This window comes from Aspergillus sydowii, assembly GCF_001890705.1.
Source record: "Aspergillus sydowii CBS 593.65 unplaced genomic scaffold ASPSYscaffold_13, whole genome shotgun sequence".
Classification (NCBI taxonomy): Eukaryota; Fungi; Ascomycota; class Eurotiomycetes; order Eurotiales; family Aspergillaceae; genus Aspergillus; species Aspergillus sydowii.
In genome coordinates, this window is record NW_024467871.1 from 855,691 (window position 1) to 876,270 (window position 20,580).

At 50.8% G+C, this 20,580-nt stretch overlaps 8 protein-coding genes across 8 annotated transcripts; 2 read left to right on the forward strand and 6 right to left on the reverse strand.

Annotated features, from left to right (window-relative positions):
• Positions 1-1,945: 1,945 nt before the first annotated feature.
• Positions 1,946-2,931, reverse strand: ASPSYDRAFT_476409 (uncharacterized protein). The gene is made up of 3 exons (XM_040847469.1): positions 2,508-2,931; positions 2,331-2,453; positions 1,946-2,279 (listed from the first exon to the last, which is right to left on the reverse strand). Exons 1-3 carry the CDS (start codon positions 2,708-2,710, stop codon positions 2,150-2,152), a joined length of 456 nt encoding a protein of 151 aa, XP_040698595.1. The 5' UTR covers positions 2,711-2,931; the 3' UTR covers positions 1,946-2,149.
• Positions 2,932-4,110: 1,179 nt separating this feature from the next.
• ASPSYDRAFT_160147 (uncharacterized protein) lies at positions 4,111-5,442 on the forward strand (the record flags this gene model as incomplete). Its single annotated transcript, XM_040842886.1, has 1 exon — positions 4,111-5,442. The coding sequence occupies one exon, from the start codon at positions 4,111-4,113 to the stop codon at positions 5,440-5,442; it is 1,332 nt and encodes a 443-aa protein (XP_040698596.1).
• A 34-nt stretch (positions 5,443-5,476) lies between these two features.
• Positions 5,477-6,832, reverse strand: ASPSYDRAFT_49883 (zinc-binding alcohol dehydrogenase family protein). Its single transcript, XM_040847954.1, has one exon. The coding sequence runs from the start codon at positions 6,778-6,780 to the stop codon at positions 5,767-5,769; it is 1,014 nt and encodes a 337-aa protein (XP_040698597.1). The 5' UTR covers positions 6,781-6,832; the 3' UTR covers positions 5,477-5,766.
• Positions 6,833-7,620: 788 nt separating this feature from the next.
• Positions 7,621-9,623, reverse strand: ASPSYDRAFT_210481 (glycosyl hydrolase family 79 C-terminal domain-containing protein; the record flags this gene model as incomplete). The annotated part of the gene is made up of 4 exons (XM_040843993.1): positions 7,621-8,620; positions 8,692-8,951; positions 9,011-9,366; positions 9,433-9,623. The coding sequence occupies 4 exons, from the start codon at positions 9,621-9,623 to the stop codon at positions 7,871-7,873; spliced, it is 1,557 nt and encodes a 518-aa protein (XP_040698598.1). The 3' UTR covers positions 7,621-7,870.
• An 872-nt stretch (positions 9,624-10,495) lies between these two features.
• Positions 10,496-11,989, reverse strand: ASPSYDRAFT_185737 (uncharacterized protein). The gene is made up of 3 exons (XM_040843567.1): positions 11,024-11,989; positions 10,743-10,969; positions 10,496-10,682 (listed from the first exon to the last, which is right to left on the reverse strand). The coding sequence occupies exons 1-3, from the start codon at positions 11,981-11,983 to the stop codon at positions 10,532-10,534; spliced, it is 1,338 nt and encodes a 445-aa protein (XP_040698599.1). The 5' UTR covers positions 11,984-11,989; the 3' UTR covers positions 10,496-10,531.
• Positions 11,990-13,181: 1,192 nt separating this feature from the next.
• On the forward strand, positions 13,182-14,172 carry ASPSYDRAFT_476438 (uncharacterized protein). Its single transcript, XM_040847470.1, has 3 exons — positions 13,182-13,340; positions 13,396-13,574; positions 13,629-14,172. Exons 1-3 carry the CDS (start codon positions 13,292-13,294, stop codon positions 14,154-14,156), a joined length of 756 nt encoding a protein of 251 aa, XP_040698600.1. The 5' UTR covers positions 13,182-13,291; the 3' UTR covers positions 14,157-14,172.
• Positions 14,173-14,775: 603 nt separating this feature from the next.
• On the reverse strand, positions 14,776-17,006 carry ASPSYDRAFT_72109 (Zn(II)2Cys6 transcription factor). The gene is made up of 5 exons (XM_040850627.1): positions 16,004-17,006; positions 15,796-15,944; positions 15,447-15,742; positions 15,153-15,394; positions 14,776-15,089 (listed from the first exon to the last, which is right to left on the reverse strand). The coding sequence occupies exons 1-5, from the start codon at positions 16,802-16,804 to the stop codon at positions 14,883-14,885; spliced, it is 1,695 nt and encodes a 564-aa protein (XP_040698601.1). The 5' UTR covers positions 16,805-17,006; the 3' UTR covers positions 14,776-14,882.
• Positions 17,007-17,038: 32 nt separating this feature from the next.
• On the reverse strand, positions 17,039-20,468 carry ASPSYDRAFT_136083 (uncharacterized protein; the record flags this gene model as incomplete). The annotated part of the gene is made up of 5 exons (XM_040840743.1): positions 17,039-17,393; positions 17,440-18,239; positions 18,285-18,616; positions 18,672-20,025; positions 20,083-20,468. 5 exons carry the CDS (start codon positions 20,466-20,468, stop codon positions 17,251-17,253), a joined length of 3,015 nt encoding a protein of 1,004 aa, XP_040698602.1. The 3' UTR covers positions 17,039-17,250.
• Positions 20,469-20,580: the final 112 nt, after the last annotated feature.

Here is a 20,580-nt window from a genome sequence, read left to right on the forward strand (position 1 = left end):
GGCATCATGCAACAGGTCCACTTCGGAGCCATCCAACATGCCAACATTCCACAGACACCAGGACGGCCATAGGGCAGCCGACCAGGTTGGAGACAGGCTAGACTGCTGGCCTCGCTTAGGGCGTGGGAGGTCTCCACAGCTGCTACTGGCCAGGATGGTACTGACAGACGATTGATGGTCTCTCCGAGAACCGAGACATCCGGGGGTCTGCACAAATCAAGGAGAGAAAAGCAAGAAAAGTACGTGGAATGACGCCTTGACGATGTTACTGTATGGTGCGATCAGATAAGATGAAAACTCTGCGGTGGAGGCCGAGATAGCGAGAGCCAGATATTGCAGTGGACCCCACGGTACCAGCAGTTAGTCGCAGACCAGAAGTTGGAAAACTTGAGAGTTCAGACTTGAGAAGCGAAGCATCGGGCCAAGCGTGGAGAAGACTTGGACAAGGTGGCGTTTTTTGCTTCTCCTGACAGGCCGGCTGTTGATTTCGTTTAATTCCGAGCTGCTGCTGCTCCCACGCCTGCGACAGCTCCACCGGGCTGATTCGGTGCATCTAATCTTTTACGCGATGGCTGCCAAGATTGCCAAAGAATTTTTTAAATTGCGAGGTCATGAATGCTCGCGTTGGCCCAGGTTGTGGTTTGAGCAATGGTGTCTCGCTGTATTAAACTTAAACCTGCAACAGCTAGACAAGACTGGCTAAGTAGAGACCTGTAAAGACATGTACTCTGGCACAGATCTAATGGTCATTTCAAAGCCTATTAATATTACAGCAAGTCCAACCCAGCGTGGGGAGTGCAGACTGCAAACTGTCGGCTCGACTCGTCTTCCAGAACGCCCATGGTGGGGACAACGGCGATAGTTTTCCACAGCAAGGAACAGGAATTGTTACCGATTGGTTTCGAGTACTCGGCCTGAGACAATGAACTAATAGCCCTGTGATCCGGATCTGCCCGTGGGATGCAATCATGCAAGCAGATTGAACGGCTCAACTCGATAGTCCAGCTGCTGCTGCACCAAATCCTCCGCAGCAGAGCGCACAGACAAGCATCAAGAATAAAACTGAACTAAAGAACCGAGTCATCTCTATGTCTTAATCCCCAACAGCTTTCTGAGCACCTTCAGCTTGACTAATTTGGCCCACATAACCACCCACATAACCACCCCCAATATCACCGTCTATACCCACCGCGCCCTCCGGTACGATAGCAATAGCCTGGGCGTGTAACCAATCCCACTCCGCCTCGTCGAACTAGTTAATACCGTAGAATAGACAGAGAAACTGACCCTCCCCGAAGCCTGAGTCAATGCATCCGGCAGAATCACGGTTATTCCCCCAAAAGAACGAGGCAGTATGCCCGATTCATAGTAGCACCGTTCAAGTATCGGCGTGCTCTTTGCCCAGCAAAAGGATTGGGTCTACCGAGGCTTTGAATGATGTTTGTACCTGAATCAGAAGGCCCGGAATAGATCGGACTGCTGAACCTCGGGTTGTATGGGCTGGCAGGGCTAGAAATTGGAGCCGGAGGTATTCCAATGGTGTCTGCACCGGCAGAGGTAGCTATGACGTCCTGGCCAGTGCAGATGTTCTGCCTGTTATGAGTGCAGTCAGGTATTTACCATTAGACGTACCGGTTATGGGGACTGCGCCGACGGTCGTGAGTCCTAAGACTTACGATATGATTAAGGCAAGAACTGCTAAAGGCAAACGATCTTTTTATATCATTGCCCTGACAATTTGACCGAGTTTATATTCACTTGTAACACTATTGATATTTAACGGGTTAATTGAACTCGTATTGAATTGAATAATTGCGATGTTTCCTAGTGCACCGTGATTTGATGTTAATTAAGTACAGAATTAACAGCATTGATTAAGCTGAAGCTAAGCAAGGCCTGTTGAGATAAGGATGTACTATGACAATAAACAAGGTAGCTATGGTCCAGTAGCTGGCTGGATAAAAAAGGAGCTCAGTATAGCAAAGCCGGGGATCATATAAACTGCCGTTGCCGACACCATGCAAAAAGGGCAATCCCAGCTTCCAGGAGTGAGCTTTTCAGAAATTATACAATGTGTAACTGCATGATTATATACATAATACCACCATCGATCCCGTAGTCTCATCAGCAAAGTACATCGGATACAATACTACTGACAGCTCGGACTCCCAGCAGGCGGGGAGGCAGCTTCAGAGGGATTGGTCTGGCCACAACCATTCGCAGCGCCGAGCAAGGTATCGTCGACGGCGGAATCATAAGCAGCACCGCAGTTAGGATCACTGTTCAACAATTAATACTCTTTTATGTCCAATCCATTGTTATATTCTCACCTCGACCCCCCACTGGCGTTTTCGAAGTAGGAGCAGATGTCATGCGAGAAGCAGTCCTGGGTGTATGCATTGCCGACTGCGGTCCCACTGCATCCCGCGCCGCAGCGACCGTTACATGAGTAGCTATCGTTCTCAGTTTACATGGAATCGTGGATTCAAGTAAGGAGGGGGACATACTCTCCGCCAGCGCTATTGCTACCATAGTTGCTACCGACGACCCCAGTAAACGAACATGTCTGTCCTGCACTGTTTGTCCATGTTGCTGTTGCAGTCGAACCAACTGTTAAACAAGTGACGGCGCGTTTATCAAGAATCTCTCCTGGTGAAGGCGCTGCGATGGCCAGAAGTGGCAGAAGACTCAAAATCATATAGAGGGCCATGATTGTATACGATACCGAAGAATTGTCGTTGAATAGTATTTCATCCTAACTTTGTGTGCATGGGGATGGACCCCGTGTTTATATGTCCGTCTTGTGGGGAAGGTCGATTGTCACTGGTGACTGTCGGTGAGCCCGGAGAATTTATCGGAGAATTCGTCGGATTGCCAAGTTAGATCCTATATAAAGGCCACCATGGATATACTAATTTATATGCAAGAGCGTTGACTTGCTGATCAGGGCCGGCGTCTCATAATGTGCATGGCATCAAGTCTGCTATAATGGCGACCTCTCCCCCACCTGTAGAAGACAGGCACAGAACGCCAAGATGCGTCGTTCCTGGACTCTTCATCAGGCACCGGCTCTAGCTTCGGTATTTAAACTGCCATGGTATGCATGGGTCACGGCGCTTGATCCTCTTCAGGCACACGGTCCGAACCGTATAATTATGCAACTCCCCTCTCCCAATGGGAAGCCGCCAAGGACATGTCCCTGTATAGCTTGGGTCTAGCGTGATGGTGAAATGCGGGGTTTAGATGAGAAATCCAGAAAACCTGAATCGATATTGAGCTGTAATCCACACAATGAACCTGATCGGGAATCTCTGGCCTGGTGATATGGTTGTAGCTCAAACGAGAAGACCAGCTTAGACAATCGTGCTGCCGGACGTTATGCAGTTTGTGTCGAGATCCCTGCTCTACAGGTAGGTGAGTAAGTGCACGGACTGGAAAGGAAATCAGTCTCACCTGTGCAAGAAGAGAGGCCTGACTGAAACAGTATCAGATCCAAATAGGAAGACCCTCGGCGGCAGGCTGCAGTTGCGCGCTCTAGACTGCAAGGGCTGCAGAAGAGGGATGCTGGGTGCGACCCTTGCTTCATGCTGTCGGAAAAAAAAAATCTTCATGATTTTAGTATCCACCGCAGCTGCGATTGGAATTGAGACATCTTAAACAGGACTGCCAATTGTTATTACATTACTCAAATGGTGTATTATAAGTGCAGTGCCCTACACATACCGGGCGGGTCTCGCCACACTGGATCAATTAGTGATCCTACAACCACCACTAGGGAACGGGAAGGTACCTTCTTCCCGCGTCTTTTGCATGTCAGGCATCCTCAAGAGGGTCCCAGATAGCCTGCCAGAGTTAACAGGATGATGTGTTGTGGCTGACTCATCATAAAATCGGACTTTGAGTGTCGGACCACTCGGAGTTACCGAGAGTCGAAGAGATCGGCCTCGGATTTGACCTCGGGAAATTACCAAAACAGCAACCACTCGGAGGTAGCTATAGTACGCAAACAAGGCCTATATATGAGCTGCCAGGTGCGTTCTTTTCTTCGATTTTCATTCCTTAAATATATGACACATTCTAAATCTCCTTCATTACAGGTCGTGACACAAAATGGGTGGCCAATCTCCTGCCAACAGCCAGGGCCTCGACGAAAAACACCATAGCCCTACCTTCCCATCTACCAACACAGGAGAACCGTCAACAGAGCAACCTTCCAAGGCCCCTGATGGCCCAAGCCCTCCTCCCAACGGCGGCCTCGTCGCCTGGCTCCATGTTGCCGGCGGGTTCATGCTCTTCTTCAACACATGGGGCATGATGAACACATTCGGCGTCTTCCAAACATACTACGAATCCGGGGCCCTCTTCCACCGCTCCTCTTCTGACATCTCATGGATTGGTTCAGTCCAGGCGACAATGCTTCTGATGGTTGGATTCATCACCGGTCCCATCTATGACCGTGGCTACTTGCGCCCTCTGCTCATCGCGGGCAGCTTCGGCATTGTCTTCGGCCTCATGATGCTCAGTCTCTGCAAGGAATACTGGCAAATCCTTCTAGCTCAGGGATTCTGTGTCGGTATTGGCGCTGGCTGCCTGTTTGTCCCCTGCGTTTCGATCCTACCGACATATTTCTCGTCGAAGCTCGGTGCTGCTCTCGGTCTCGCCGTGTCGGGCTCTTCGCTTGGTGGTATTATCTACCCCATTGTCCTGCATCGCCTCATTGAACCCCTTGGTTTTGGCTGGGCCGTCAGGGTTATCGGCTTTATCGCCCTGGGTACACTTCTCCTCCCCATTGCTGTCATGAAGCAGCGCGTTAAGCCGCCCAAGGCGCGAGCCCTAATCGACTGGACCGCTTTTACCGATATCCCATATATGGTTCTTGTTATTGCAGTCCTTATTGCCTTTATGGGCCTTTTCTCTCTATTCTTTTACATCTCATACGTCGGCACGGCTCGTCACCTCACCTCAGATGATATGGCGTTCTATCTAGTTCCGATCCTCAACGCAGCGTCTTGTTTCGGACGGACCATCCCCAATGCAATGGCTGATAAGTTCGGCCCGTTCAACCTGATTGCGCCCTGTTGCATGATGGTCGGCGTCCTCATGCTCTGCCTTATTGCCGTGACCAATCAAGCCGGACTGATTGTCATTGCCGTATTCTCTGGCTTTTTCAGTGGCGCACTCATCGGACTTCCGCCGCTGTGCTTCGTCGCGATTACCAAGGACAAGTCCAAGATTGGAACGCGGATCGGAATGGGCTTTGGTATTGGGGCGCTTGGTGTCCTTGCTGGTGGGCCAGGGGCTGGAGATATCCTCAGCGGTTCTGGGTCTATGAACTGGAACGGAGTCTGGATATTTGGTGGTGTCAGTACCCTTGTTGCGTCGGCTATTTTTGGAGTTTTGAGGATTGCAAGGTATGGGTTTGTGTTAAGGGTCATGGCATGAATTGATGGATATTTATATTAATCTTAAAGGGACTGATTGTATATTGGATGATAGACTGGAGCTGTACTCTGAATTAGACAGTTATGATAGTACGCGAATAATACATATGGGCTGAGTATTCGAAGAATATTATCGGGGCTAAAACACTTAACGAGCGGAACAACTGTCAGAATCGGTGAAAATATGCAAAATCAGGCCGTGTGCAGCCAACTGCAGTTCAGCCACGGCGTGCAGCGAAGCCCTAATATATGTATTCCATATTATGCCCTTCTATCAATGTCTTTCATCGTCAATCTTGGATTTCCGAAATCAAGTATAAACGCCTTACAGCATAACAACAACCTTCCTTGCAGACGTCCCCCTCGCCTGGACATCAACAGCGTCCTGGATCCTCTCCAACCCTGATCCAACAACAAGCGGCTCCGGCGCCGCAGTATACCTCTTCTGCTCCAGCGCGTCCGGTAAGAAATCCTCATAAATAGCCTTGCCAACCTCATTATCCTTGATCGTCGTGGCAAAGATCATCTTCGCAGCCACTTCGTTATCCTCTGGGGCAGCTCTAGCGGTGGCAACGAACTTCACGCCCCCGGCGCGCTTCACGACCTCAATTGTCTGTTCTGACGCCCCGGGTCCGATACAGTCTACACCACCGACTAGGGCCTTACCCTTCAATGCGGCGACAAGGTCATCAATCACAGTTGGACTATTGTAATCGAATACCTCCGCCGCACCGAGACTCTTCACGTATGCGAAGTTTTTCACCGAGGCAGTGGTGATAACCTCGTATCCTGCCGCCACGGCGAGCTGGATCGCGTTGCTTCCGACGCTGCTGGCGCCGCCCCAGATTAGGACTGACTTGCCGGTGGGTTTGGATGCTGGGACGGTTGGATGTTGCAGATTGAGGAAGTCCTTCTGGAAGAGCGCGGCTGCTGCGGTGGAGAGACCGAGCGGGAGCACGACTGCCCGCTCGTAGGGTAGGTCGTCAGGGATACGACTGGCCACGGCTGAATTGATGATGCTGTATGCCTGAAATGCAGCGTCTTCAGGGCGCTTCGAGATCATGGCTAGTGCATGTCCCAGGACGCGGTCGCCGGGCTTGAAGCGGGTGACGTTGGGTCCCACTGCAGCGACTTCGCCGGCGACGTCGTGACCCAGGATTGTTGGGTAGTTGAGGGGCCACCAGGCGTTCGTTTGGATGCTGCCGTCGACTGGGTTTACGGCGACAGCATGGTTCTTTACGAGGATTTCGTCTGCGGAGGGCGTCCAGGTTGGGGCTGCTTTGACTTGGAAGGGGTGGGCCTTGGGCTCGACGAGCCAGGCAGCAGTGTTGGATGACATTGTAATGGAGTATTAAAGATGTATAGTAGTTTTTGAAAAGTTGATTGTTGTTGAGGTTAATGTTGTTAACATACAGTCGTAATTTCAGAGGGCGTGTGCAGGTTTATATAGATTTCGTTGTAGGGCTCCAACAACTACCCGTTATATCCGACGCGTTTTACGACATTATCCCCGTATCACAGCTCAAAATGAGTTTAATAATCACGAAGCTCATGGAATGCAATCCTCCTGCTTTGTAATGATGCCAGGCGCGCAAGGCTAACCCGTATAGCATCAGTGGATCGTGGATCAAGCGATCGTCGGCCAATCACGCCCCAACTTCAACGATCCCTTCTATAGCAAAACGTGGTGGTGCAAAATCCTTGAATAGAATTGATACTTAAGTAATTTAGTAGATTCTAGGGAATTTCTCCACGTTAAAATACCCAACGTAGTTAGCTAGATAGAAGAGTTTGACTTTCATAGGTTGATTAACTGGCAGTCCTCGTTCCGCAGGATCAGGACAACTGCGGGCTTACTGTAAGCCATATAAGCTCCATTATTCAGCCCACCCCTGGCTATTCCCACCCACACCAGCGTTAGGGCAGAGCTGTAATGGCATGCGATCGCTTCAAAATGCTCACGGTGCCTCGACCTCTATGAACCAGGAATGAATGACCCCACACAATTTGGAGCCATCTCGAGCATATTTGCCAACGGCCACAAGGACAGTGCCAACCGGATCTATCAGGTGCAGTAGCCAGCTAATAGAGCAAGGGTCTCGCCGTCATCTGACAGCTTGTACTGTATTAGAAGCAGCTTACCTAGATAGGCTTAATTGTCAGAGAACGGGAACATTGTCAGCTAATGTGATACACTTAAATTAGACGTTATATCTAACCGTCAGGTTAGCTTCTTCCTAACTACTCAAAGCGGATCGAATCATTGTTAAAGGCTATTCCTGTGTCTGTAGAATTGAGCTTGTGCGTCATGAATCCGTGCATCCTCATAACGCAGTTCTAATCCCTGAGTGTGGTCCATGAGGATACCCCTAGATTCCATGTAGCTCTACAGAATTAAGAACCACTGGATGCCTGACGACCTATACGGTTCAGGGTGACAGCGTCACAAGGACCGCTTCCCCAGCTCCAACCCGCACCTCTCCATCTCTTAGTCTCTCAACTTCTTGCTTTCCAACCACCGATCCATTGTCATCTACATACTGGCCGGCAAAGGTGATATTACCGGCGATCTCGACCCCCGGACTTGTCAGTCGCTTGACACTAGCGCCAGAAAACGTGCTGTTCGGCAGCCTGAATGCTGTGTATGGCCTTTCAGCTGCTGGTTGTGTGGAGTTCCAGACACCAAGATTGAGCATGGCAACCGACTTCAACGAGGTCCTGGACTCGGAATCCGTATCATATATTGCGTACGCTGCAAGAGAAGTCTCGTTTAGCAGAACCGAAACCTGCTTGTTTCCTCCCGACAGAGCTGCCGCTGTGAACATATTGCCGTAATAGAGTGGTTTCACGTGTGCTGCAGTTTCATTTGATTGCACTGGCTGCCAGGGACTGTACCGATACGGAGTGCCCATATGGTAGTACACACGAGATATATTCAGACTAGCGGCGTAGAGCGTGTAATCCACGGACCATAAGGCCGCAGCATAGACGTCCGACACGTTTGCGAGTCCCTGGCATGAAATTGAATTCGTCTCGCCCAGAACATAGGGCATCCCTTTGGACACGGTGTAGTTCCCGAGATACTCATGGTAGTACATCCTTGATGCCATGTGGTGATGGTTGAGCAAGTCGTCCTCGATAGTTGTATCGGTTTCCCCGTCACACGCTGATCCCATGTACTGTTGCAGGTGTTAATAAAAGACAAGAAGGGAAGTAAAAGACAAGAAAGGAGTAAATGAGCATTGCGTACCTCATGATCGGCGACCGTTTTCACCATCCCCGTCGTGTCCAGTCCCAGCTCCAGCGCATTTTCTACATTCCAAAACGGCGTTTCATTAAACCCTATATGGCGGGGCGCCTGGAATGCACACCCTTGGAAAAGCGGCTCCGTGCCGCCCCTGGGAGCGTCACCGAGAGACTGACCGACAATCGCCGCAGCGTACTCCTTGAACTGAGCAGCATAGCTGGCGACGGTCCAATTACAGCCACGGCGGCTGCTGCATTGGAATCCTGAAAAGGCAATGTTACGATATGGATCACTATAGCATTGGCCCAGAAAATGTACATACCGTCGACTTCGTTCCCAATCTCAAAGGCATAAATATGACTTCCGATTTCCTTGTATGCAGTGGTGGCTTCCGACACTGTTTGTTCGATGCCGGACTCACCGTCGTAAAAGTTGAGACCGTAAATATATTCTGTACCCTTGGGAAATTGCTGGAATGATTCCATCCAAGCCGGTCCGATGCTTAGCGAACTGGGCTGATCTGAATCAGAGGAGGAAAACTCTTCAATCAAAGCCTCAGACTGGTTCGCGAGAAAGACAGCCCTATTGGAGGTGGTCCCGCCGGCTCTGATAATGGGATATGCCCCGCTGATATTGTATAGGTTTTCCAATAGTTGTTTTGAAAACTCATTAGGGTGGCTGCATCGTGGCCATTAGCAGGTCTCCCTCACGTCAAATTAAGTTAACAAGGATACGGGGACCCACGAATTATTTCCTGCATAATCAAGCATGTAGGAAAACTCAATAGAGTATGACAGGAAATTGCCATCAATAGTCTGGTGACCCGGAGCTGCTGTCGTGGGAATGGACAGAGGAATGGTTTCTGCCGTGCGTACAGCCAGGCCGAAAGCCACTGGCAGGGTTAAGAAAGCCGTGGAAACTTGAGGTCGAACCATGTTGACGTAAGTGGGCTTGGACTCTGGATGACCTTGTAGTTACTGCTAAGAATGACAGCTGCTTTCAGCCTCTATATATCCGCAAGAGCCACCAGAGCTCGGAGGGCCTCTCGTGTACCTCCGCTGCAGATACCCCGAGAAATATGAACAATAGTTGTCCTGGTCGGTGAATAGGTGACTGGCAAGCTATGTCAAACCGTAACATGCAAATATCCCGGACAGAAACCACTAGTCGGGGGATTCTTCCATCCACATATGGTAGCCCATTCTTTAGTTCTCCGCTGATCGGTCTTTGGCACGGCTTTTGAATCAACAACCGTCGCATGGCTTGACTCGCCTTGGCAGACTAAGCAATTCGTTATCCCTGTCCCCCCGCCCCTTACATCCAATAGGATAGGTAGCGTGCTGCCGGGGCCGGGAAATCGGGCAAGTATGAGATGTATAGCTGACTATCGGACGATACCTTGGTCCAACTCCTCGAGTTCCACCGTGTACTCGTAGTATTGGCCGAAGCATTTCCTCTAGACGGAGCAACTGGTATTGAGTTCGTCAATTGCCGCTGATTGAAACCTGCCCAGTGGGACAAGATTTACCCAGTTCTGGCACCAAGACCCGCGACGAACTTGATCTATGCTCGTTGGAGCCCAGGTAACCATGAGACTTCCATATCTAGCACTCATCGTAATCCCATACACGGGTGACACTAGGCTCTCTTAATGCTTCAAACAGGGAGTTTTCTAGTACGTTGTTGATTCACTGACGTTTCTACCAAGAGGCTTAGTACCAGCAAGGTGTGAATTCAAAGAACATAATTCGTACTACACAACAAATAACAAATAACATCTGTTCGGTAATGACGGTGTACTTGAAAGAACAAAGAAGTCATGTATATCCCCCAGCGCAGCCATCTACAATCCACCAGCGGCAGTCAAGCTCAGTAACTTCGAAATCGGCGTCTCGCCAGGAAAGAAGCTTGTAGGCATGGGTGGGATGCTGAAGGAGGAGTCGGAGGGGAGGGGACTGGCGAGGTCGTCTGGCATCGAGGTTGCTGAATGGGATCTATTGGTGCTGTTAGTATTCATCCACTCGGTGGCTGGACATGCATATTTCTAGACTTACGGAGTCTTGGTGACAGTTTTAGTAGTGGAGTACGCGGTCAGCTCTGCAGTATCTGCTTCCAAGCAGGCTCCGGATCCATACGCGTTCTGGCACGACCACTCCACGTAGTCGCCATCCTCAGTCCAGAGGTCGACATCTTCTATAGTAATGTCGTAGCAGGGGACGTCCTCGTCGCACTCCAGGCGGATGGCAGGACGGTTATTCTCAGCATTCTCACCGTGCCAGTTCTAATTGAGTCAGTGCGCTTCCTTCACATTGGTGCCATCGAGTGATACACGTACCCGGAATGTCAGATTGGACAGCTGGACACCCTTGCCACCAATATCATCTCCCCATGCCTGGTTCAATGCCAGGACGTAAGGCCCACCGTGTACAATGACATTTTCCCAAAGCACATTCTGAACAATACCATCCCCGTTGTGGCTTTTCACATAGGCCGGGTCCGCCTGGTTCATGTACAAGTTGCGGTAGTGGATGTCACTGATGTCGGTGTCCCGAACCAAGGACCCAATGGCCGTGCCGCCACTCAAGTTGCAGTAGATATCTTCAATGAGGAAGTTGTGAGCGGGTGACTTGACCGTCACGCACTCATCACCATTGGTGACTTCGATGTCATGCACCCATATATTCTCGCCCCAGATATCGAAAGCATCGGTGGCTCCAAGTTCCGCCACCCCTCGAACAATGATGTTGTAGACTTCACCGTTTGAGCAGGTGTCGAAAACGAAATAATACGCCGGAGAGTCAATGGCTGCAAACCCGTGGACAGAGAAGTCTTTCACGTTCTGGAACCGAAACAGACGTGCTCCGTACTTTCCATCCTTCAGATATCTGTAGCCATATCCTTGGATTGCTCCCTTGGAGTTCCCACTGAAGAACTCAAAGTCTTCACAATCCCGTATAAGAAAGAACTGGTAATCACTGTCAAATCCACGGGAGATGACGCCGTCCAGCTGAATGGCAGATGATTTGCCGTCCTTGAGCTCGAGTTCCTGACCAAGCGTATACTCTCCCGGTGGGATGTAAACCAGACCGCCAGAGGCACAGTCGTCCCAGGCAGAGAGGATAGCATCACCAATGTCGCTGCTGCCGTCCGCAACAGCGCCGTAGTCAGTGATATCGCAGATTTTATGCTTCGCCTTCTTGGTGTAGTCAACGAGGGGGCCGACACTACCGGAAAGCTGTGCGTGTACGAAAATCGGCGCAAAGGCCGCCAACGCATAAGTGTAGCCTCTCATCATTAAATATATGCGCGACCGGGTTGTTGTCAAAAGGTACATACAAGTTCAACACACGATGCTTATATGCTGAGCACAGAAGGGGTCTAATCAGCTCCTCGGGGCAGCTGTCACAACCCCCGAGCCTTCTTCTCCGAGCCGTTTCGGGCAAATTGCATTTGATTTGAGCTTCGGCCTTACTGGGGGAGCCTTTCTTGTTTAGCTGAAGCAACAGTTACCTAATTTGCCCGATCCTCATGCTCCACTGCAGGACCTCACCCCTACTACGTAGTACTCCAACTTCCCCTTGCGGCCCTTGATATGGAGGACTCCAGCTGCCCTGGAATCCCATTGGCTTCGCATGATCCACCTCAAGCTCTCGGCAACGCTTGCACAACGCTTACACAACGCTTAGCAGCTCCAACGGGTATGAATTCCTTGGCAAAATCCGTGTCCACTCCGAGAATGCTGCATGAGAAAAGGCTGCAGAGAATTGCAGCAGGCCTTGGCATTGGCGGGATGAGGAATAGTATAATATGGACATCACGAAGTCATCCTCCTAAGGGTTGTGGATCCCTCGATGGTCGTGGTTTGCCAGACCAGAATAATCTGCATCCGGTAGAAGGATTTGAACCCTGTTGAAGATACCGAGCGAGACAAGCAGGTATCTGGGAGTTCACCCCAAGTGGTACAGAGTGACCATAGATCATTCTCAAGGGCAGACGAGAGAAAAGAAGGGCACATGGCTAAGATGTTGGTAAAGAAATACTCCGGGTTTGATTCTATCGTGCACACGTTTAAGATGTAATGTAGCAGCTGCTGTAGACAAGTCGGGACCAGCAAGTATCCTAGGTTGATCTCTTTATATGTGTATCAAGCATCAGAATATTTAGCAGTAACTTAAGGCGGACTTGGTATCAGTGAGAAAGTGCCCTACAGGCTGCGAAAACGTTGCCCGTCGATCAGTACTGGCAATTGGCCTGCGATACCGCCAAATCTCCGATATGAAACAACGGTCCGGGCATTCACCACAGAGCAGACACCAATGAACATGATACAAACTCGCATTACCAATGAGCGGTCAAGCTTTCTCCAGCTCCGTGGCGCTATGTGATCGTTATGCCATCCCCGGAGCCGTCCGCCAATAATGAGGCATTGTTACCCAGTGCCCATCTCCGAGCTTGTGCCCAGGGTTCGATCGACCTATTATGAAGGTCATGCTGCAGGGTATTCTTGACATATAAACTGCGGCCTAAGACCCATTGCCCATTGACATTCTTCCAGTTTCTGTTTTCAAGTTCGATCAGGTAGTGACAATTACCCCAATCAACCATGAAAGCCTTCACCCGTAGATTAGCTGCTATGATTGCAGCTCCTGCCTGTATGTCTGTTGATCTGCTTCTTTATTGGGGGTTGTACACTAACTTACCTTGCAGTCCTGCAGGCATGTCTCGCCCAGTCTAGCATACCTACGCTATTCACGGAGCCAAACACTGGTATCAGGTTCGATACGTGGACAGTGGCTGCGAGTAGCTTTTCTGCGGGCCTAACCTTTGGCATGGCGCTTCCAGAGGATGCTCTCAGCACAGATGCCACTGAATTCATCGGTTACTTGGTACATCCCCTGTTTTCCAGACTCAGCACGCATGCTGATAGGAACGCATGATAGTCCTGTAACTCTGCCAACAACGATGGACGCGGATGGTGTGGGATTTCCCTGGGCGGATACATGCCTGGCAACCTGCTCCTGATGGCGTACCCGCAGGAGGATGACGTGTTGACCTCTTTCCGCTTTGCTTCGAAGTACGCGATGCCAGACCTGTACACTGGGAATGCTACACTCACTCAGATCTCGTCGAGCATAAACTCAACTGGATTCAGCCTGTTGTTCCGCTGCGAGGGCTGTCTCTCCTGGGATCAGGACGGCACGAATGGCAATGCCTCAACCAGTGACGGCCAGCTGCTCCTGGGCTGGGCACAGGCCGAGGAGAATCCCAGTGACGGTGCCTGTCCCGATGATTTGTCGCTTGTGCAGCATGAGGCGCATAGCCTCTGGAATGCGAAGTTTGATAAGAATGTTACGAGCTCCTTGTACAATTCTTGGGCAAAGCTGGCTACGAATATTGTTACTGGTGATTGTGATGGTAGTGCCGGCGGTGGTGTTGGTGGTAACAGAACTAAGGCTCGTTGGCATTGATTAATCGATATACAAAGTACCAAAGATCTCGTCAGCAGACGAGAATCCTTCATTTTCACCTCCTCGGGCGATATAAGCTCGGTAGTTTCTCTACTTTGAGACCGCGCTAGAATTCATTCCAGCTTATAGTAGACCAAAACACTAAATAACTTCCCGCTATTGTGGATGAATCGACATATATTCGTGTATTGCCTGTTAAGATGGCGGGCTTCGACACAATGATTGTTTTCCCGATTGCAGATCTACAATGTACACCGAATAAGCTAGGTATGCGCTGTATTCAGATTCAGCCTATCTTCTCTCTGGTCAAGGACCCGGTGACCGATGAGTGGCTCGAGGTGACCTCGAAAGTCGGTACGTTGGAGGGTTATTTCCAGGGGGTGATTGATATCTGGGCTTCTGAAGAAGAGTAACACAAGTATCAATATTTGCATAAGCTTACACTGTACAGCACGCGCAGATACTTTCTGTTGTGAGTGCTGGACCATGTTTGACGGTATCTTAGGGCATATGATATAATGGGTGGTAGTCATTGAATAATACAAATCAGGCGCGTCTTCGCTCTATGTCCTATAATAACCTGGTCACTAGGCGTGAAGTACGATTACCGTAGGAAAGGCCGAATATCTTCAATACAATATACAGTGAATGCTGACTGGTAACGTAGGTACACTGCAAATTCGGACTGATTGTTCCATTGTTCTATAGGAATATACGGTTTATTTGTCACCACTGCCTCAGCCCAGACCTTTCTATTGCAGTCCTAACGGACTGAAGTCTCTGAGCGGATACCTTCTGGTACTGCAAATCCTCCATGCACCGCACTCCGAGCTCTATGCTGTCCCACACTGCCTTTGGGTTTTCGTGCCAGACTCCGTATGCAATCAGCGAGGTGCATGCTGTCTCGAGGAAGAATGAGTTCATGGGCAGGTCCTATAGACTAACGTTAGTTTACTGTAATATGTATTGTATCGGTGGGATTGGGTGGTGACTGACCTTTGCAACGGACCCGCGCTGCCGGACTTCTGCAATGTTGGCGATTATTGTCTTTGCGGAGGTGAGGATGTGCTCGCAGGCCGTTACGACATTCTCGTCATCCTTTGTTATTTTGGATAATGGTGATCTCCTTGAAATGGCGAGCTGCGATGACTCTCCGCTGTCTTTGTCACGGGATGTGTTCTTATGACCGATATACAGAAGAATGGGCTTGAAATTCGTCAAGATGGCGTATTCGTATACTGTACATAACAGTCAGCTCCTGTCCCATTCATTGTATAGAGTGTCACGCACAATTAGCATTAAGCGCCAACGCCTCATCGACATTCCACGGCCGAAAAGGATCCGCATGCGCGAACCGCATAATTGGTTCGTGCTCCTCCCAGTATGATCGTAGCTGAGCATGTGTCGTCCATATTGACTGCCAGAGCTCTTCAAAGTCCATAGTCGGCTTCCGTTGTGTGCATAGGATGGTTGTTATGATACGGAATAGGCCAGAAAAGAATTTCCCGTCTGCGCCCTCGTTGTCGTTTGGTATTTGGATGCTGGGCCCGAGTAATGGCGGTCGACCGACTGCGATACAGACGAAACTAGAATACAGTGGTTAGCCAAATCCTCGCGTGCAGTCTGACTGGAGACATACCTCTCTGTTCGAAGGAGGATGTTCAGCAGGGTCGTTATCTCGGGGGCGCGAGGTTCGAGATGAAAACCGGCTGAGAAGATCTTGGTTGCTAGATGGCCGAGCATGGAATATGCCTTGTCGAAGTTCCCTGTGTCATTACAGTACTGAAGGTAAAGTCCGGAGAGATGTCAGCCAGGGTTCGGACAGATGCCGCTGAGAGGGGACTTATCATGATGATGCTTAGCTGCAGATCCAGAGCGTCTGGAAGATGCACACCGGCCGAGATAAAAAGGTCACTCTCTTGCGCTAGGATATCTGCTAGGTCTCCCTGCATTGTAGACAGTGAACCCATCGCGAGCTGGTACAGCAGGAGGGGGTACAACGGGGGCGGCGGGCCATTGTGGCTGAATGCTGTATACGCCGACGAGAATAGCGAACCCAGCTGCGCCGGTGACTGCATAGGCAGTATGGCCCACGCGGTACCGACATATCTGTTGAGAAAGAATTGGAGGATTTGGTTTGGGATGGTCGTGAGGCAGAGCGGTGGTGTCAGGGAGAGCCCAGGTGCTGGGGGAGCATTGTACGGCTCAACAACGAGTCCATTGAAGTTGAAGCCCTCAGCCGTGAGGGCAGTGTCCACCGAGCCGCCATAGTTCTTGATTGGTAAAGGGTAATCCTGCTTGTAGGAGGCCAGCAGATGGAGCAGCGCCACGGTGGACGTCGGCCCGTATATAGCGGTCTTGCCCGTCGCCTCGTTTGTAACCCTGACCGGCCTAAGCGCCATCTGGAGCAGCTCTGAATTCTCATGGCCAGCCTTCTTCGCCGGCGACTTGGTCGGTGTCAGCTTCCGACGCTGTCGCGCGACTGTGCGGACTGTGCACGGCAGCGACAGGCGGGCGCATCGCTCACACGGCGACTCCCCATTGCATTTGATTTTCTGCTGTCTGCAGCCCTCGCACGCCTTCACGACATGTCGCCTTGGCTGCGCAACGGAGCCCTCGCGCGAGGACTGGCCAGACTGCGTGCTCATGGTGGCCCTGGCGTGCTGCTAGTATTTCCGAGGTGAGACAGTGTCGCCGGCAGATCGGGATTAAGTACGCAGTAATATATAGGGCGTGGCTAAAGGTGGATCTGGGCTTTTTATTTTCTCCAGGTCCAGTGGTGTTCTTGAAGGAATCAGGATAGAGAAATCTGCAGCCCGCAAGGCCCGAACGCGTGGACGTTTGTTTCGGTTCCACCCCGCAGGCGCCACTCTTGGTGATTTAGCCAATTCTTAGTGGAAACGTTAATTAAGTAAGATCCTGCAGGCAGGTTTTGATTGGCCAGCTTATTTTCTAACCACGTTTTGCTCCCGAATCTCCCCCGAGAGAGTGTGATGGCGGTGCATCCTTCGTCATCGCGGACGCGTCTGAATTAGGGCCTGCGCCTCCTCTACTATCACTTGTATACTTCTGGAGTTGGTCACATCTTGGCAGGCTAAATAACACGCTGCTGCGCATAATACGTAAAATTCACTGGCCCCAGCAGTCCGGTTTCCTCCGGCTCCAGTTCTCCATAAAGGCTTGGCCAAGTCTTGCGCAGCTTGTTCCAAAGCGTCGTGGCCACGGTGATCTTGACGTCTAAAGCTTGTTAGTATACGACTCTGCGGGGTCGCAATGTCCTTACCATTGGCTCCATTACGAATATACGAGGTCACATCCACTGGTCGTGATGTGAAGAAGTCGGCTCCGGGTACGATCTGGCCGTTGACTTCCAGACCCCAGGATCCTTGAACGTTACCGATGTTGAAGTACACCCCTAGGGATTGCTGGCCTTTGTCGGGCTGGTGTATAGGCAGATCAACATTGGTCTGGTAGACTCCGACACCGCTGGCATATTCCAGCCCAGAGATGTTATGCCAGGACTTCAACTGGGCCAAAGTGACAGGGGGCAACGTAGCCTTTTCGGTCAGTGACGAGTCCAGCCCTGTTTCATTGTCGATCGGTGACCAATCCTCCACTGTGAGTGTCCACGTCCTCGGCATCACAGGTGGCCGAATAGACTGGAAAGTAACTGTTGTTGAGTTGCCCGTGGAGAGTTTCGCAGTGTATTTTCCATTCTTGGTCGCTCTCAGGAAGACACTCCCTGATTCATCTACGATGCCTTCACCGTCTGTGCTGATGATATGACGCTCCAAGTTCTTAATGCCGTATGGATTTCGGTGGCCTAAGTAGATTGCTTCAGCGCCATTCTCACCGATTGTTATGTTGATGGCCGTGTATCCCTCGCTAGAGTTGAACGCTGCTATCGGAGACACTTCGCCTGTCCAAAGATTCAGACGCAGCGGGTATCCCTCGCCTTCAAGGTGGACAGTTTGGCTGGTTCGACTAGAACTGTATATCCAATAGATATACTCGTTGTCCTGGATGCGTCGTCGGGTTGCTACAGTTGAGATATTGGAAGACAGGGGATACTTGATCAAGGGTCTGTAACTATATTAGTACTGCGCAATGGTGGAATGGGCCACGTACATTACTCCCAAACCTTGAAGGGCAACAGGAACATGGGCTTCTGATTCTACCTGCTTTGTAGTTCTGAGGGCCAGCATTGACCGAAATATGGCGTTCAACTTGGAAGATGTGTCTCTACGCGTTGGGCAGAGTGACTGCGGCAAGGACGGTATACTTCCCACAACGACAATAGGAAGGCCTGATTTTGCGTATGATAGGAGCATTTGTGCGCTTTGCAATTCCAGAGAGGTTGCATTATTGAGAACGAGAGCTTTGTATCGGGGACCATCATAGATTAGCCTGCGATCATGGACTGACGCAGAGTACTCAGCCAGAAGCTCGGGGGTTGGAAACTGGGTACAGTCAGATTTTAATATGGAACAGAAGGCTCGATATGCACTGAAGTACCTGATACGAGTAACCTGCGTCATTCAGCCCGTTGTCATCCCAGCTGACAGTAACGCCCCAATCCAGGTTTAGAATCGCAACGTCCACAGACGGCCAACCCCTTTGCAGGAGAGCCTGAGAGTGGGCCATATACCTACTGGCGTTTGGGGCGAACAGCCACTGCGGCTGCCGTGGACCCCAGGCATCGGCAAATCCATTACTCGAGCTCCCCAACGGCGTAAATGGTGCAAACCCAGGCCATAAGCTCGTTGGTGAATCTTGATAAGGGAAACCGTGGATCACACTCTGGCTCGCTCCTAAAGCCGCGTCGTAGTTTGCTGTACCAAGGAGGAAGCTCCAGGTGACGCCGTACGCCTTTCCCATGTATGCTCCGATTTCATTAGACAGGATTGTTGTCTTCCCAGCGACGTCTCGCCCAGTTGCAAGCACCCGGAACGAGTCTGGTGTGCTTTCAAACCCGAGAGACTCGCCTTCCGGGATGTCGGCGACTGCAGCTGCGCGGGACGAGTCGAATGTCGCCGTGTATGGCTGTACTCGTAGCTTTAGTCCGAGGCTGTGAGCGAACTTCTTCAGACGGCTCAGCCGGTATTCGATATATAGATCCGTTACTGTAGAGTAGAAGTCGTATTCGACCATACGAGAAACCTCGGCGTCCCCTGTAAAGGTATTGGTGTCTTTTAAAACATAGACCAGATATGGTGCCAGATCATAGCCGCGTCTAGTGCTGAATTCGCGCATGAAGTTTGGCGTCCAGTACTGTGTTAGCTTCAATTCAAGAGAATCCTCGAACAGCGAGCCCTCAGATGTTTTCATCAGGGCGCGGAGTTCCTCGGTGAGGATATGCTCATTCCAGTACTTGACCGTAGCCTCCGCGCCAGCCACGGAGAGATGGTCAACAATATACGCCGGGGAGGGGTCAGTTAGCACTGGACCATCCGAGTTCATATCGTACATGTTTTGGATTTGTCCTGTCCCTCGGCCGTAGACTGCCACAACAATATATCTACCGTCTGGGGGGGCAGTCCATATCAATGTCCCATTGTTGTACTCCTTTGTGATATCCCTTATGGTGGAATAATCGAGCGCTATTACAGATGCGTTGGCAGCTATCGTGCTGGTCTTTGCCGCAAGCACTGCAACTAGCTCTGGCGTCGCAGTAACGTTCGAGTTGCCAACGGTCTGCCCAGAAGGGTCTGCAACGGGGAATGGAAGAGGCCCGATATATTTGGCGCCAGGCTGAACAAAAGCCTGTCCGTGGACGAGTTCCTTTGCTGTTTCAGGCGAGTCTGGCGTGTATCCAGGGACTCCAGTTGGCCAGTGAGGCCCAAGCGTGTAATCCATGTGGAGTCCCATACTATTATCCCTATCAGCAAGTGTTCGAGCCATCTAGAAGTATAACATAACGACACACTCATCAGCAGCTTTGTAGGCAGCTAGTACACCGTCATTCCACCTGTATCCTGCCCATCCGTACACCTTGGGATCCATTTTGACAGTGATGCTGTCTCTGACGTCTCCGATTTCCGTGCCCCCAAACCCGGCCGCTGCAATAGCTTCCACCTCGTTTTGCACCACGTCGGGATCAATCCATCCGCCAGGCCACCAGTACCGAAAGCGAGGAGACTCATATTTAGAAGGAATGGGCAACTGTGCTTTCCATTTCCCAGTGTGGGTGTTGACCCGTTCCACTGAGGTCGAACGGGCAAGATGAGGAAGGGCAACCGCATAGAAAAGCCACCTAGCAAACATCATAACGCAAAAGGTACTGCGAAGCTCTCCAATGAGGTAGCTCGACATGTTAATGTCTTGCAAGGCTGGCCATGGGGCTCCCTTGTTTTTAAGTTCCCATGGTGGTGCGCTTTTGATTCCATGTCGGAAATGCCCCATCCATGCAAAGGAATAACGGGTA

Bases quoted from the DNA above. Each gene is read 5' to 3' on its own strand.
- ASPSYDRAFT_476409 (XM_040847469.1), bottom strand. From the start codon at position 2,710: ATGGCCCTCTATATGATTTTGAGTCTTCTGCCACTTCTGGCCATCGCA. The intron at 2,454-2,507 runs GTATGTCCCCCT...TGAGAACGATAG, and splicing joins AGCAATAGCGCTGGCGGAGA to CTACTCATGTAACGGTCGCT. The intron at 2,280-2,330 runs GTGAGAATATAA...ATTGTTGAACAG, and splicing joins AACGCCAGTGGGGGGTCGAG to TGATCCTAACTGCGGTGCTG.
- ASPSYDRAFT_49883 (XM_040847954.1), bottom strand. From the start codon at position 6,780: ATGTCATCCAACACTGCTGCCTGGCTCGTCGAGCCCAAGGCCCACCCC.
- ASPSYDRAFT_185737 (XM_040843567.1), bottom strand. From the start codon at position 11,983: ATGATGAGAGGCTACACTTATGCGTTGGCGGCCTTTGCGCCGATTTTC. The intron at 10,970-11,023 runs GTACGTGTATCA...TGACTCAATTAG, and splicing joins TGTCCAATCTGACATTCCGG to AACTGGCACGGTGAGAATGC. The intron at 10,683-10,742 runs GTAAGTCTAGAA...CAGCACCAATAG, and splicing joins AAAACTGTCACCAAGACTCC to ATCCCATTCAGCAACCTCGA.
- ASPSYDRAFT_476438 (XM_040847470.1), top strand. From the start codon at position 13,292: ATGAAAGCCTTCACCCGTAGATTAGCTGCTATGATTGCAGCTCCTGCC. The intron at 13,341-13,395 runs GTATGTCTGTTG...CTTACCTTGCAG, and splicing joins TATGATTGCAGCTCCTGCCT to TCCTGCAGGCATGTCTCGCC. The intron at 13,575-13,628 runs GTACATCCCCTG...AACGCATGATAG, and splicing joins CTGAATTCATCGGTTACTTG to TCCTGTAACTCTGCCAACAA.
- ASPSYDRAFT_72109 (XM_040850627.1), bottom strand. From the start codon at position 16,804: ATGAGCACGCAGTCTGGCCAGTCCTCGCGCGAGGGCTCCGTTGCGCAG. The intron at 15,395-15,446 runs GTGCGTGACACT...TGTTATGTACAG, and splicing joins GTTGGCGCTTAATGCTAATT to TATACGAATACGCCATCTTG. The intron at 15,090-15,152 runs GTCAGTCACCAC...GTTAGTCTATAG, and splicing joins AGCGCGGGTCCGTTGCAAAG to GACCTGCCCATGAACTCATT.